The sequence below is a fragment of the Salarias fasciatus genome, chromosome 5 (genome assembly GCF_902148845.1).
Source record: "Salarias fasciatus chromosome 5, fSalaFa1.1, whole genome shotgun sequence".
NCBI lineage: Eukaryota > Metazoa > Chordata > Actinopteri > Blenniiformes > Blenniidae > Salarias > Salarias fasciatus.
The window spans coordinates 24535024-24548882 of NC_043749.1; the positions used below are offsets into that span (position 1 = coordinate 24535024).

The 13859-nt window shown below is 42.9% G+C and overlaps 1 protein-coding gene across 1 annotated transcript in view; it reads right to left on the reverse strand.

Moving 5' to 3' along the window:
• The window catches only part of LOC115388169 (stabilin-1-like), a 140069-nt gene that overhangs the window by 23250 nt on the left and 102960 nt on the right, over window positions 1-13859 (reverse strand). The window contains exons 54-59 of the mRNA XM_030091127.1: window positions 9788-9904; window positions 7404-7536; window positions 7258-7317; window positions 6250-6395; window positions 4895-5028; window positions 2655-2820 (exon numbers count right to left, since the gene is read on the reverse strand). Of these exons, the coding sequence (XP_029946987.1) occupies window positions 2655-2820; window positions 4895-5028; window positions 6250-6395; window positions 7258-7317; window positions 7404-7536; window positions 9788-9904 (756 nt within the window). The remainder of the gene's footprint in view (window positions 1-2654; window positions 2821-4894; window positions 5029-6249; window positions 6396-7257; window positions 7318-7403; window positions 7537-9787; window positions 9905-13859) is intronic.

The following is a 13859-nucleotide window of genomic DNA, read 5'->3' on the forward strand; positions in this document are numbered from 1 at the left end:
CGCCTGGGGTGGACCGGCTCCTGCTGGTCGTGGCTCCGAGGGGCCCGGGCCCCGGGGCCGCCGGGGTCCCCGACCGGGGCTTTCCTCTGCCCCATTTCTGAACCGGAGCGGGGGCGTCTGCCCCGGGGCAGCGGCTTGGATCCGGGCTCTGGGATGACCGCCGGCTGTCTGGGCTCTGAGGGCCTCTCTGGCCTGCTTCTGGCCTTCTCAGGGGTCAGAGGTCATATATGCATGTTCACTATCACCATCACCATCACCATCACATTTGCATGATCACGCTGATCTTTAATCACTCTTCACATACTCGGTTACCTTGTCTTCTTGTGGTGGTTAGACTAATGGTGATCTGTCGTAGCCTTCTCTTGTTGCACGCCCCGAGTCTACTACTAGTTACTGCTAGCTATATTCTCACAAAAAAACAAAAAAAAAAAAAAAAAAATGGTTTGTGGTGTCTTTGCATTTCCTTCCTTCCCTACACCTCTTTTTATTTTTGTGGCCTGGTCTGTTCACTAATATGGTTTGTCAGGGGGAGATAAAAAAAAAAAAAAAATTATATATACATATATGTATGGTTCTGTCAGTTTTTGCGTTGGTTGTCGGCTCTGTTTTGGTGTTGTCTAGACTGTTGTTGGTGATGATGATTCTTGGTTATGTGTGGTGCGTCGACAACACTGTTTTGCACCGTGAATGTGTACATAGGTTGTGTCCCCCCATTCTCCCTCTCTTTATCTTTCTCTCTTTTCTGTCTCTCGCTCTCTGAGTGTTTCTGTCCCGGTCCTGTCCGGCAGCCATGCCGGACGCCAGCTTTAAATAAAGGCAGCAGCAGGAGGAGATTCAGTCTCGTCCTGCTGCTAACATTAAAATCTGTTCAGACAGTAAAAGGCTACAATCATACAATATTGCACGCCCAGCTGCTGAACAGGACAAAAAAAAAAAAAAAAAAAAAAGCACCTGAATCTTCCGACATCACCAAAATCAACAGGGAGCCTGATAACGAGACATTCATTGCTACGGTGTGTGTGTTGGAGCAGGGAGATGTAGGAAACATCTGCAGCCTTCAGGTCCAGGATTCATCACCCCTGGATTAGACCCTGGAGAGGGTGACAGCAGACACAAACCTGTCTGATTTAAACCTCTGACATTTAGGTCTGCTCCTCCCTTTGCGATTGAAGTGTTCACTGTCGTCATATTGAGATCTGAAGAGCTTTCAGAAGTCCCCTCAGTGCCCGCATAGGGATTTACAAATGTCTCCAAATGGTCGAGAACTAATTATTTCACTGTGTGCTACATCATAAGCAGTGCTGATTTCAAACTTTCTGAAGAAGGTCAGAGCTGGAATAATTTATTTCAGATCAATTGGAGATCTTTTCAAATCCCTCATCAGACGCAAAGCCATTGACAACTCTCCTTCTGAAGGCCCGAGAGAGCTCTTTAGATCTCTGTGTGATGGCAGCACACACTTCTACAGAAGAGAGGGCCGCAGGGTCTTAATGTCAAAGTTTTTAAATCAGGAAAGTACTGACAGTCCATAACATTTTTTAATCATCTTCACCTAATCTGGAATTTATGGGGACTTTAAGATGCTTATTATCTACTTATTAAAACATGTGCATCGAGTGCTTTATCAACACTGAATGTGAAGCATCAAAAGAAAATGGTAAATGGACTACGCTTTTTACCCTGCATGACAGAGCCCAAAGCGCTTCACACTGCAATATCACATCACCCTTTCACACCATACTCGGTGGTGGTAAGCTACTATAGTAGCCACAGCTGCCCTGGGGCAGACTGACGGAAGCGAGGCTGCCAATCTGCGCCATCGGCCCCTCCGACCACCACCAACCATTCACTCTCACAACTTTCATACTAGGCAAGGTGGGTGAAGTGTCTTGCCCAAGGACACAACGGAAGCGGGGATCGAACCGCCAACCTTCCGGTTATAAGACGACCCGCTCTACCAACTGAGCTACTGTCGCCCCTGAGAAACTGAGTTGCAACTTCAACTGGTGCAAGACAAGCTACAGTTACTAGTTACCTTTACAAAAAAGTAACAGAATTACTTTACTACAGAACCACAGAACCTATAGACACGGGAATCTATAGCACCTATAGAAGTTTTATCTTTTAGGTTGTTGACATAAAGACTGCATGACTTCAGGGTTAACAAGGCATTCCCAGAAAAGTAAAGAAGAGTTTAGTAGAATAGTAACTGAGCGACTTGGTCAGAAAACAGAAAATAAAGAGACAGTGGCTATGTCACTCTGAAACTTTATAAATTGTGATTGAATTAGTGTTTTCATTATTGTGATAAGTTATTAACTTGTTACCCAGTAGTATTTTAGTAACAAGTTTCGATCAAGGCACTGCTTTTTGACGCTCTCATTACTTGTGGCGTGCTTCGGTCATTTCCTGTCTAAACTCTACGCTCAAGTAAAAATCATCCGGAGAACCACAGCAGCCAAATAAATGAGCGACGCACCAAGTTCAAATAAATTAAAGCCAATGCAAACAGCGAGGTTATGCCGCTCCAGCAAAGTAAACAACAGATGCTGCTCAGAAATTTCAACCTGGAGTAAAGAAAACAACAGGAAGCATGGCTCAGGATGTCCAAACACACACACACGCACATACACACACACAGACTGCTGTAGTACCGTTGAGCCTGTAGCAGTAGGCGTCGTACTTGCTGCTCTGATCCACAGGTTCTTTGTACATAACGAGGCCCACGTGGTTTTCTCCACACTTAATTGAAGGGTAGCGAGTCGGGTATCCCACCTTCCCTCCCTCCATCCAGCCGGCCACACACAGATGCATCCCCAGCTGTCGAGATCAGAAGAAAGTGACGAGGGCACAGTAAGTGATCGATCAGAAGTCCCAGCATGCACTGCTGCGGTCAGGAAAGGTTAAAAAAAAAGAGTGAATGAATACTATCAAACGAAGTGGGATGGATAGACAAGCTGGTTTTATAATTTGACCTCGGCCTCAGAGGTTCAGTTGTCAGTCCTGCATACTGAGTGTTGACTGTGAAGAATTACCTTCCGACTTCAATAGAATTACTGACTTGTGGTTGTATCCTGTGGTTTTATGCCAGAACCCACTCATGTCAAATACGTAGTTTACTGTTAAGAAACACACAGATATTGAGATTATGTTCTGGTGAAGAAATGATTGTTATTCTAAGTTTTTAATTAATCCTTTCTTACTGGGACTTTCTGACTCAGCCTTGATTCAGACCGTTTTTAAATGTGTCCAAACTAGTTTCTTCATTTTATTTTAAGGAGTGAGTCTGCACTGTTGATGGAATTTATCAGTTTCATGTTTGTAAGTATTACCTTAACCTCTGCTTTATGTCCGTTGTGGCTGGTGTGTATTTATGTCTTCCATCTCTGACTAAATTCACTTTCTATTTTCTGACAACCTCAAAATCGTGTCCACTTCCATCTCACCACCTCCTCACTCCTTCTGTCTATAAGTGATGTGCTCTGTGTTCTCGGTTGCCGGTTGGTTTCTTCTTGAGCCTCTGATGTGTAGTTTGCTTCATTTTAAAAGTATCTTTCTTGTCTGTGTACTGGCTGTAGCTGTAACAACTATATAATAAGCCTCCTCAAACAAGTTCTGTTTTGTGAGTCAGTCTCGCATCTTTCATATATAAATAAAATCAGTTAATCTGCTCAAAAGTGAGAATAAAAGATTCTGTCAAATTCAAAGTGAAATCAGCTTTATAGGATTCATATCAGTCATATCTTGCTTTAATTCATCGTTCATATGGTAAATGGACTACACTTGTATAGCACTTTTTACCCTGCTTGACAGAGCCCAAAGCGCTTCACACTGCAATATCACATCAACCCTTTCACACCATACTCGGTGGTGGTAAGCTACTATTGTAGCCACAGCTGCCCTGGGGCAGACTGACGGAAGCGAGGCTGCCAACCTGCGCCATCGGCCCCTCCGACCACCACCAACCATTCACTCTCACAACTTTCATACTAGGCAAGGTGGGTGAAGTGTCTTGCCCAAGGACACAACGACGACCCGCTCTACCAACTGAGCTACTGTCGCCCCATATCCATATCCACAGTCCTTCATTAATATGAGCTGAAGCTTGGAGACACCTGAAACACACAGCAGTCTGTCTTGTGCTCCTCCATCAGACGCCTGCTGCAGACTCCTCCCACCTCCTCCATGATGGATGGTGCTCACACGCTTGAGAGGCTCCTAAAGAGCTTCTTCCCAAGATGGCGTTTCTCTCTCTCCCATTTGGAAGGCTTCCGCTTCCCAGGCACTGAGCTGGACATCATGTGGTTTGGCTGAGAGTCTCTTCATTCTCTCTGCTTTAAACAGTCTCGTCTTTCTAGTTCATCTTTGAGTTATTGCAAAAAAATAACTTCCAGGAAATGACTGCATTGTTCTCCAGCAGTAACACAGGAGCAGACCAGAAGAGCAAATGATTCATTTATTTATGAAATTAATTATTGATGCTTTCTTATATAAATGTGTTTTGTGCTGGTAATGCATTTCTTCCAACGAGTAAGCGACTTATCTTAATAAGTCAACTTAATGGATCTTATCCATTTAGTTACAATTTAATTAATTTGATTTGTAATAATACTCATTGAAGTTGGTGTCACGTAACACTTTGCTAAAGTGGGTCAGCTTTCTTTCTGTGTGTGTCATTTTAATTTCTAAATGTACATGGCATTACCTTGACAGATCCTTCCTAAATGATAATGTACAGAGAAAAGTATAGACTGATGCTACTCGGGGCAGAAACAGATTCATGGACCAGTAATGACAAAAGTATTTTTTTTATCAGTTTCGATGTCTCTTTTCATGTTGAGGCGCATCGAGCTGCCTGCTGTCTCCATAGAAACCCCTCTGATGGTGGGTTTACCTGCTGTGCGTCTCCCAGCTGTTTAAAGCTGACCAGCGTGGCGCCCTCGGCCTGGCAGGCGGCATCGGCCTGACTGCAGTTCATCTTGTACTTCCCCTCTGGAGAGCGCAGGTGGAAAACTCCGGCTGTGTTGGCTGAGGCACAATAATTAAGTTAGCTCAGACTTCTCATCCTCCACCACTCTGAGCTATAATTTAGTCTCTGCTGCAGAAAATAAATAGCAAAAACTCTTTGTAGGATCGTGAAAGTGTACACCGTAAGCAACCAATAAGGTGAGAATGGCCAATGGTGCCAAATATGACATTAATGTAATATATTTGGCCATTTTATATGAAAAAAACAAAAAAAGAATCACAAACATGACAGTAGTGGATATTCTATGTGATTCATGAAGCTTAGCTGAAGTTACATTAGTCAGTTGAAGGGAGAGGCTCTGGAATCTGGAAGCTATAGAATGCATCTCCAGTTAATGAATATGGCAAATGTGCCATCCACTTTACCTATTTTTGATACACAAACTGGGCAAAACCTGCACTCTTATATTTCCAAGGCACACAGTAAACAAGCTACGAACCACTGCGGCTCAAACTGATAGAAGAAGTTGATGGTGGTTCTGAGAGAAAGCTGTCAGAACACACATTGCATCACAGTTTGTTGTTGTCCACATTGATTTCTGGTCCCCATTAAAAGTACCAGTGATGGACATCAGAGCAGGATCCCAGAGCTGGCCTGGTCTGATGGCTCCACCTATTATTAGACGGTGTAGACATGACATCATCTTGGAAACACAGGCCATCAAATTCAGTCAGAGCGTCTTTCAGGCTCCACCTTGAAGCTTTCCCGGTTTAAAGGAAGCACGATGTGACAGCAGTCCTTCAGGGGTTTCCTGGAGTGCATGGTTCAACAGCTCAGGGCTGTTTTGGCATCGAGATGGGGAACAATAGCCGGCAGGCTGCCATGATTCTGATCACTGATTAAGCAGGTCCAGGTATTAACACCTTTAAACAAACTCTGGAATTACAAAGGAAGTGTTGATGTTTGTTTACCGGGTTCGAGACAAGTCTCCATTCAAAGCCTGAACCCGTAAACAATGGGCCTATACCGTCACCATGACAACAGGCATGCTCTGAAAGGTCATCTGCTCAGGATTCAATAGTTGCCATGGTAACTGTGACGGAGTCAATATGGCTTCTGCCCAGCAGAGGCCAAGTGTGATTATACAGACAGCTGCCAGTTCATGCTTCAGTCGTGTTGCCACGGTAACAGGAAGATCACGGGTGTTTAATAAGTACATTATGACAGGTCTACCCTCGGACATATTGCCATGGCACTGAGAGTGATTTTAGGGGTGTTACCATGGTAATGTAGATCCTTGCAGGAGGCCACGGGATCACAGCCTCCATTGTCTTCCAGGCACCGATCAACAGGAGGAACCGCCTTCTCCAGACACTGGACTCCATTTCCCACATATCCCGACTGGCATTCACAGGTACGCTCGTTCTGGAGGAAAAGATTAGTGAGTGATCAGGATGAAGCAGGAAGCCAGAGAGGACAAATACAATGCTTCTCTCAACATTATATGTTACGATATTCTATATTTATATGAATGTAAGCATTGGTTTATTTAGCGTTTATTATAGTGCGGAGATAATTATCCATCCTGTCTTCATGGATATTTATACTACTTCACGAGAAGACCTATTGAAAATCAGAAAATAATCGCAACTCTTTTAAAATGCAACCCAGAGTGATATATACCATTCTGTGAATTAATAAAAATGATAAAAATCACTTGTTGGCATTTTCAAGAACTTTCTATCGGGACAAGTTGTGTAGTTCAGATGGTGGGACATCGAATACCTGTTCAAATGTTGCATGAAAAACCACTTCTCTCTGTTTATTTTCCTTCGAAAACTGTACAGCAAGGGAAGAATTGCATTGAATACAGAAACCTATTTAAAATGATAATGCTCTCCAAGGACGTGCGGCGGTGGAGCCTATGCAAAAGCCAGTAGCAGAACAGAGGATGATCAGAATGAAGCACAAGTTGTTGAGGCTGTATATGATCCAACAACAAGCTACTCAGGCATCTATTTATCCAAAGACTGAATTGTTATACTGCCAGAATGTTTACTTTCGAGTTTCATCATCTAATCACTGGTATATTGCTCATCTCTATCTACTTTATACTTATCCCACAAATCTACATCAGCTCACAAGGAAATAAATAAACTTTTAACTGTATAATCGGAACTTTTGGGATTATAATTAATACCTTCCAACTCTCAAATTTGTAAGAAGAAGGAAAAAAATGTATTCAAAAATAATACATTTTTTGTTCAGGTATTTAATTTTCACTTATGGGACCAGTGAAGGTGCAGGTGGCGAAGTCACTGCAGCCTCCGTTCGGCTCTTCAACACACCTGAAGTGCAGGCAGACAGATATCTTTCCTTTTAAACCATCCTCCAAGAAGACGTATGGAAGCACAAACCAATGAGCCAGGCACACCTGTTGATGGGCTCGCACTCGAAGCCGTCGCCTTGGTAGCCGCTCTGACAGGTGCAGTTGACGACTTGTCCCGTCTGGCTGCAGTTCGCGTTCTGGTGACAGCCGCCGTTGTACTCGGCGCAGAGGTCCGGTGCTGCTCACATTGAGGATTCAACACAGAGAGACATCAATATGTAAGAAATAATAACAATAACATTAAAAAGTATATTTCTAATGTGGTCACCAAGGGACATGGGCGGGACGGCGGTACCCAGTATCGGCTCATACATTGGAAGTGTTCAGATTGACGAGGGAAACTGAAGCAGAGCTGAGTTGGATCAAAAATGAACAGCAGCTACAAATTCCCTTCAATCTTTGGATGTGTTTTCATTTGGTTCAATGACTAATGGACAGGATCACTTTTCAAACCCAGTGTTGGCTCATTCTCGGGCACAGGATGTGTGGTGTGACAACCATATGGCTCGACACGGCACAACCCGACTGTCTACTGGAGTCAATGGCTTCTGAAAGGTGACCTATATTCAAAACAGAGTTCTCTTTTCTTCTTCATAACATTAGAAAAAATACAGTTTGGAAAGTTGGGATAGTTTTTGGAAGTATTTACAGATAAAAGTTTTTACAACTGAGGGCCAAGTCACTCAGGAAATGAGCCGAGTGTTGGAATTTCTGGAATGACGTCATGTAGCACACAGTGCAGCTGTGTTAGAGGGTAACAAAAATAAATCTGTAAAAACCTGAGGATCACCTGGCAGAGGGACCTGAGCTGTGACCTGAGCGATGAGGCTTGGTTGAAAACACGACTAAATACTGGGGAATATATCTGAGGAGGGTAGGAGGGAATTTATCTCACCCCTGCTGAGATTCACAGAATGGATTTTAATAACCTTCACACAAACGGGAACACTGATCCATGCCATCACCCATTCTGGACAAAGGTACGGGAACACAGAGGGAAGTGGGCGGGCTCAGCATCACCTGAGTCACTACGATTCTGTCAACCGGGAGGCCAAACAGAAAGGCCCAACATGTCAAAATATGAGCATGACGTGATGAAGATAGCAGTAGTCACAGCTGGATGGAATCAATGTTGGAGGTCGTATCGTATGAAGACATGCTGAGGTCAATGAGGATGCTGAGAACTTTCAGAGCTGCTGATCTATTTGACTGCACTGATCTCAGTATAACTGCTGAATATCTATTTCAGTTGGTTTGTCTAAATGTATGTATCTCTGGCCTTTAGGTGTCTGTTCATTAAAAGTGATACTGTCTGTTTCTATATGTATAAACTGTAGCTCTTCATTGTTTCTGCATTTCGCAGCTTTTTTGAACATGAACAGAGAGCTTTTAAATTACTGACCTCATCGGATCACAGAGCTCAACTCCAACAGCAGAACCACATCTAAAGTATTGTATAGTAGTTCTCACTTGATTGTTTCTATTATTTCAAACACTTTAAAGTGCAGGAGTGACTATTACAAATAATGGATTAATTTAATCAAAATAACAAGCATTATTCATAAATCAAATGCTTGTAGTTTAAATATTGAATCTGTATTATTTTTTTAATACATTTTGCAAAACTTCAACACAGTAGGACATACAGTGTATGGTAACATAAGAAAGACAAAAGAAAATGTAGGGATTGACTACTCAACAGATCCCTAGTTTAATATTTCCATATTTACGTAATACTAATGCTTTCATATTCCTCCTTTATTATTATTGATTGTAAGGATCAGCGATTGCACTGCTGCACTTTATCTTCATTGAAACTTGTGAAATGTTTAGGAGAAACAAAAATGTCTTCCCACAAATCAAGTTACTTCATCTTTATGTGAATTCACATCTTTTTTTTCCTCACAATGCAAACTATTCATCACAACAAAGATATCAGGAGTAATCTATTTGGGTCTTTCTAAACCTTTCTACCGACATTTTGCTTCTTAAAATTGATTTTGTTCCTAAAAGAAGCTGCAGTCTCCCCCACCTGCTGACCTGCTGTTGGCGTAAACTCTCAAATTTAAGACAAAAAGCCATCTCCCAGGCTGCGCAGCCAGTGTTGTTTGTCTGAGTGTGGATTTTACTCGAGCTACAGCAGGGTCAGGGTGATCTGACAGAGAGCAGCCGGCCTTCAGCCAGAAGTGTGGGAGGTTTCCTTGTTATCGCATCCTCAAGGTCTGAGTTTCATAAGCAGTTCATTACTTCTCTCTCTCACATGGTTACAAAAGCACACTGTTGCATATTTCTCTGTTTTAGGTCTAGTTATTTCATCTTGTGACCATCTCAGAGTCAGACGAAGATGCTATTTAATGTCCGTAAGAATCACGATCAACATGCAGGAAAAACACAAACAAACTGGAGCTTCAGTCGCGGTGAGAACTCACGTGGTTCAGGGCTGCAGGAGGTACCGTTACCCTCAAATCCAGATTTACAGCGGCAACCCACCCCCGTTAGGCACAATGCATTGGCGTGGCACTGCTGGCACTCCTTCGGGATTGAACCTGAACGGACGGATAAGAGGAGTCGTCACTGAGGGGAAAAAGACTTTGAATGTTGTGCAAAATATAGCATTGACACACAAAGAGAAACACTTGACAAGCCTAGACAAAAATAATGAAAAAGCTTCCATGTCTAAATATTTAAAATAGAAGAAAGTACTCCAGTCGATATGGAGGAAAAAGCAGAAACATTTGAGAATCACACCAAAAAATGTCCTTATACTTGGAGTTATACAGTCTTCTGGAGTGAAATTTAAAATGAGCAGAGGGGAACCCTCAGGGCCTTCTAGGCCTTAAAAAATCTGGACCAAAAAATATGAGTTTTAATTATACATATATATATATATATATATATATATATATATATATATATATATATATATATATATATATATATATATATATATATGTATACACACATATATTAGGGCTGTCAAATGATTAAAATTTTTAATCAGATTAATCACAGCTGCCAAATTAATGTCCAACTATGTCTGAAATATACCCTTTTTTCCTGTATTGCATTAACCAAAAAACGACAGGACATGATTATATATATTTAACACGTGATGTGTTTTATATTTAAGGCTCCAAATAAAATAAATATTCAAAAACTAAAACATGCACACCATAACATAATGTCTGTGTGTGTGTAGTGCTCCTTCTGCAGTCCCTCTAAAGTTAGCTTTTAGCAGGAGTTACATTTTCAGTTACATTCTGTAACAAATGTTGTACCACAAGAAAAGTAAAACTAAGAGATACCACACTTTTTTCTTGCACAATTAAACAGGGCATTCTTAGCCAGTGTTCCTTTTTGTGTGGAGAACAGAAAACTGCTTCAACATTTTTTTTATCAAACAAGTAGAATCCATGGGGCCAGCCGGCTTATCTCCCTCCATATTGCTTTCTTCTTCTGTTTTAATAAATGAATTGATGCCAGGCCTCCTTTGCCTCCTGTCTGCTGCCCGTCCACGCTTCACATGTCCGCGTGGGTGCGCGTGGGTGCGCGTTGGTCCGCGTGACGTAAAAATCGTCATGAATTCCTGTCCGCTAGCAGTGTTGCCAGATTGGGCGGGTTCCCGCCCAATTGGGCTACTTTAAAAGTCATTGGGCTGGGAAAAAGAGCCTTGGGCAGGCATGTAAAAATTGGGCTGGTTTGAACTCCTTGGGCTGGAAAAATCAGACTTGGGCGGGAGCCCAAGTTCTGCGATAGCGGAATTTTTTACGGAAATCACGTCTGTCCGCTCTTCCGCGGCCGGTGCAGAAACGCGACACGCCCCCCTCTACTGTGTACCTGCCGAGCTGAGACGACTGCAAGGCGGCAGATACGGAAAACCAGTAGTCTGCAGCAACCATTGTCATCCTCCACAGACAGTTACTTGAACGGCTCTTTTAAGTAAACGACGAGAGCCGGTTCACAGCTGTCTGAAAGCCGTTCCTTTGTGCAAATTGTCCATGCTTCCTTCACGTGTCTCCTGGGTGTCTCCTGAGTCAAGCTGTCAACGCTGCCTTCATATGAACGACCGAGTTTCAGTTTTCCGCAGCTCGCTCCAGTCACCTGAACGCAGCAGGTAACTAGCGGAGGAGGAGCGTGTAGAACCTGGAGCGGAGCGGAGCCGGGGTTTTGGAAGAACTGGTTTCCCTATTAATTGGCGAGTTCAACGTTCAAAGTAATAAAAAAGAAAAAGAAATGGAACTTTAGCCCAATTCTCCATGAAGGTAAGATAATTTCATTAGGATGTGCATGTGTGTGTCCGCGTGTGTCCGCGTGTGTGCGCTTGCGCGCGTGCGTGCATGTGAGAGCCGTGCTGTGCAGATGAGAGAGAGCAGCTGCAGGTTTTGAAATGCATTGTTTTTGCTTAATAATTTTATTGTGGCAACAGAGAGGTGTTACTTGTGTTGTCTTATACAATTGTTTATCCTCGTTATGGTCACTATGTGAAGGTTTGTATGCTTAGGAAGTGTTTTCTGTTGTGTGTGTAATGTTTTGGCGCTATCTCATGGGTTTGGCCGAATTGGGCTGGTTTTTATAAAAATGGGCGGGTTTTCAGCAGTGCTTGGGCTGGAAACTACCATGAGGATCTGGCAACACTGTCCGCTAGGGTCCGCGCAGCAGACAAAACATGACGGTAAAAGTGAAAGTAGACGGAGCTTCAGCCTGATGGCTCCACTTAAAGACACCGAAAGACTGAAAAACTCGTGGAAAGACAGAGCAGACTCTGTCTGGAGAGATTAGAAGGTCTGCAGACAGAAGTGAACGTAACCAATCGCTCCGGCGCCGCCCCGCGATTCAGAAACAGAAAAAAAGGCTAAATACACTTTAATACTTAATGATAATGTACTGACAGTGTATGTGCTTAATTTTCTCTAAATAATCCGTAATAAAGGAACAGATAACAGTCTGTAGTGCTGAAAAAGCTTCTCGATCAGCCGAGGCTGAGGTGAGGCTTCTTCTTCTTCTTCGGTTGCTGGCAGCTTGCAGGCAGCTTGCATTCCACGCGGGTGCACTACCGCCACCCACTGGTAGAGGTGAGGCTTGTTATAATGTGCATGCATTAAACCGCGTTAAAAATTGATAAAATTGAGATTGATTACATAAATTAATTAACGCAATTAACCCGTTATTTTTTGACAGCCCTAATATATACATATATATATATATATATATATATATATATATATATATATATATATATATATATATATATATATATATATATATACACATATATATATATATATATATATATATATATATATACAGAGTTTCCCCTACATAAACTTTACTAGGGCGGCCCGCCCAAGTAGAATGACACCCGCCCAAGAAGAATAAAAAAACAAAACAAAACAAAACAAAAAAAAAAAACGCGCAGTCTGTCTCTCACACTGGGTGTCAGGCGCACACGCTCGCGCGCCCCCCTGTGTATTCCGCCAGCCGGTTTATAGTTGCCATCGGGCCGAGATGATCGGGGGCCGACTTGGCTTGGGTCCGGCGAAGTCAGTAACGACTTGAATTGGGGGTGTGTCAACTAGTTACCGGTAAATTCGGTATTTAAAAAAAAATTCCGCTTTGGCTGTGTAGGTGGGCTGTGCTCATGTCCCTTTAAGACGCTGCACTACGCGACTCCACCAACGCCTGTTTAAAATCACAGTAACCAGCAGAAGAAGCCCAAGACAATCTGCTCTCGAAGAAGCTGTCAGCAGAGCAGACAGCCGCCGTTCGACCCTCTGAACATCCGAACCAGCAGACGTGATCTCTGCACACATAGCATGGCGACATGCTAGTTTAGCCGCTACCGGCTTCAGGCTAACAGCCTGCAGGGCTGCAGATTAATGCTGGTCCCACCGTCCCGGACAGTAAAACTCAGCTGATTGGCTGATTTTTCCTGCAGAAGCTCCTCATGCTGTTTTATTGAACAGGCTGTATGTTCTGGTGGTGTTTGTTTACATCACGCTGCATGTACAGCTCCGAGTCCTGCTCCGTGTCTTCTCATTTGGAGTTGCTGTGTCAGAGTGACAGCGCCATCTGAAGGCCTGGCGGGTGAACTACATCGTTTTGAGTCCTTGTTATGTTGCGTGGATGTAGATATTTCCTGAAGCGATGCTGTGTGGACATGAAACTGTGGAGGAGATTGTAAACAAACAAGTTGGGCTCATTTGTGATTCAGGGACAGGTAGACATCCAGTTGTGTTCCATTCTCAGCTGCACATAACACCACATCACACTGGAAACATCTGGAACCACGTAACATTAATAATTTCCCATACTCTTCCAGTCATCGGATTTTCTCTAAAGCCCACAGAGAAGACATTTACATTACCAGCAGAGTTCTGTCGGATTTGGACGTCTGTTGCTGTGAAAGTTCGGATACATAGATATGTTTTGTACCCTAATCTTGATAAATGTAATAGCATTTCAAGAAAATTGACCCCATATAATGAGAAATATCTAGAATAA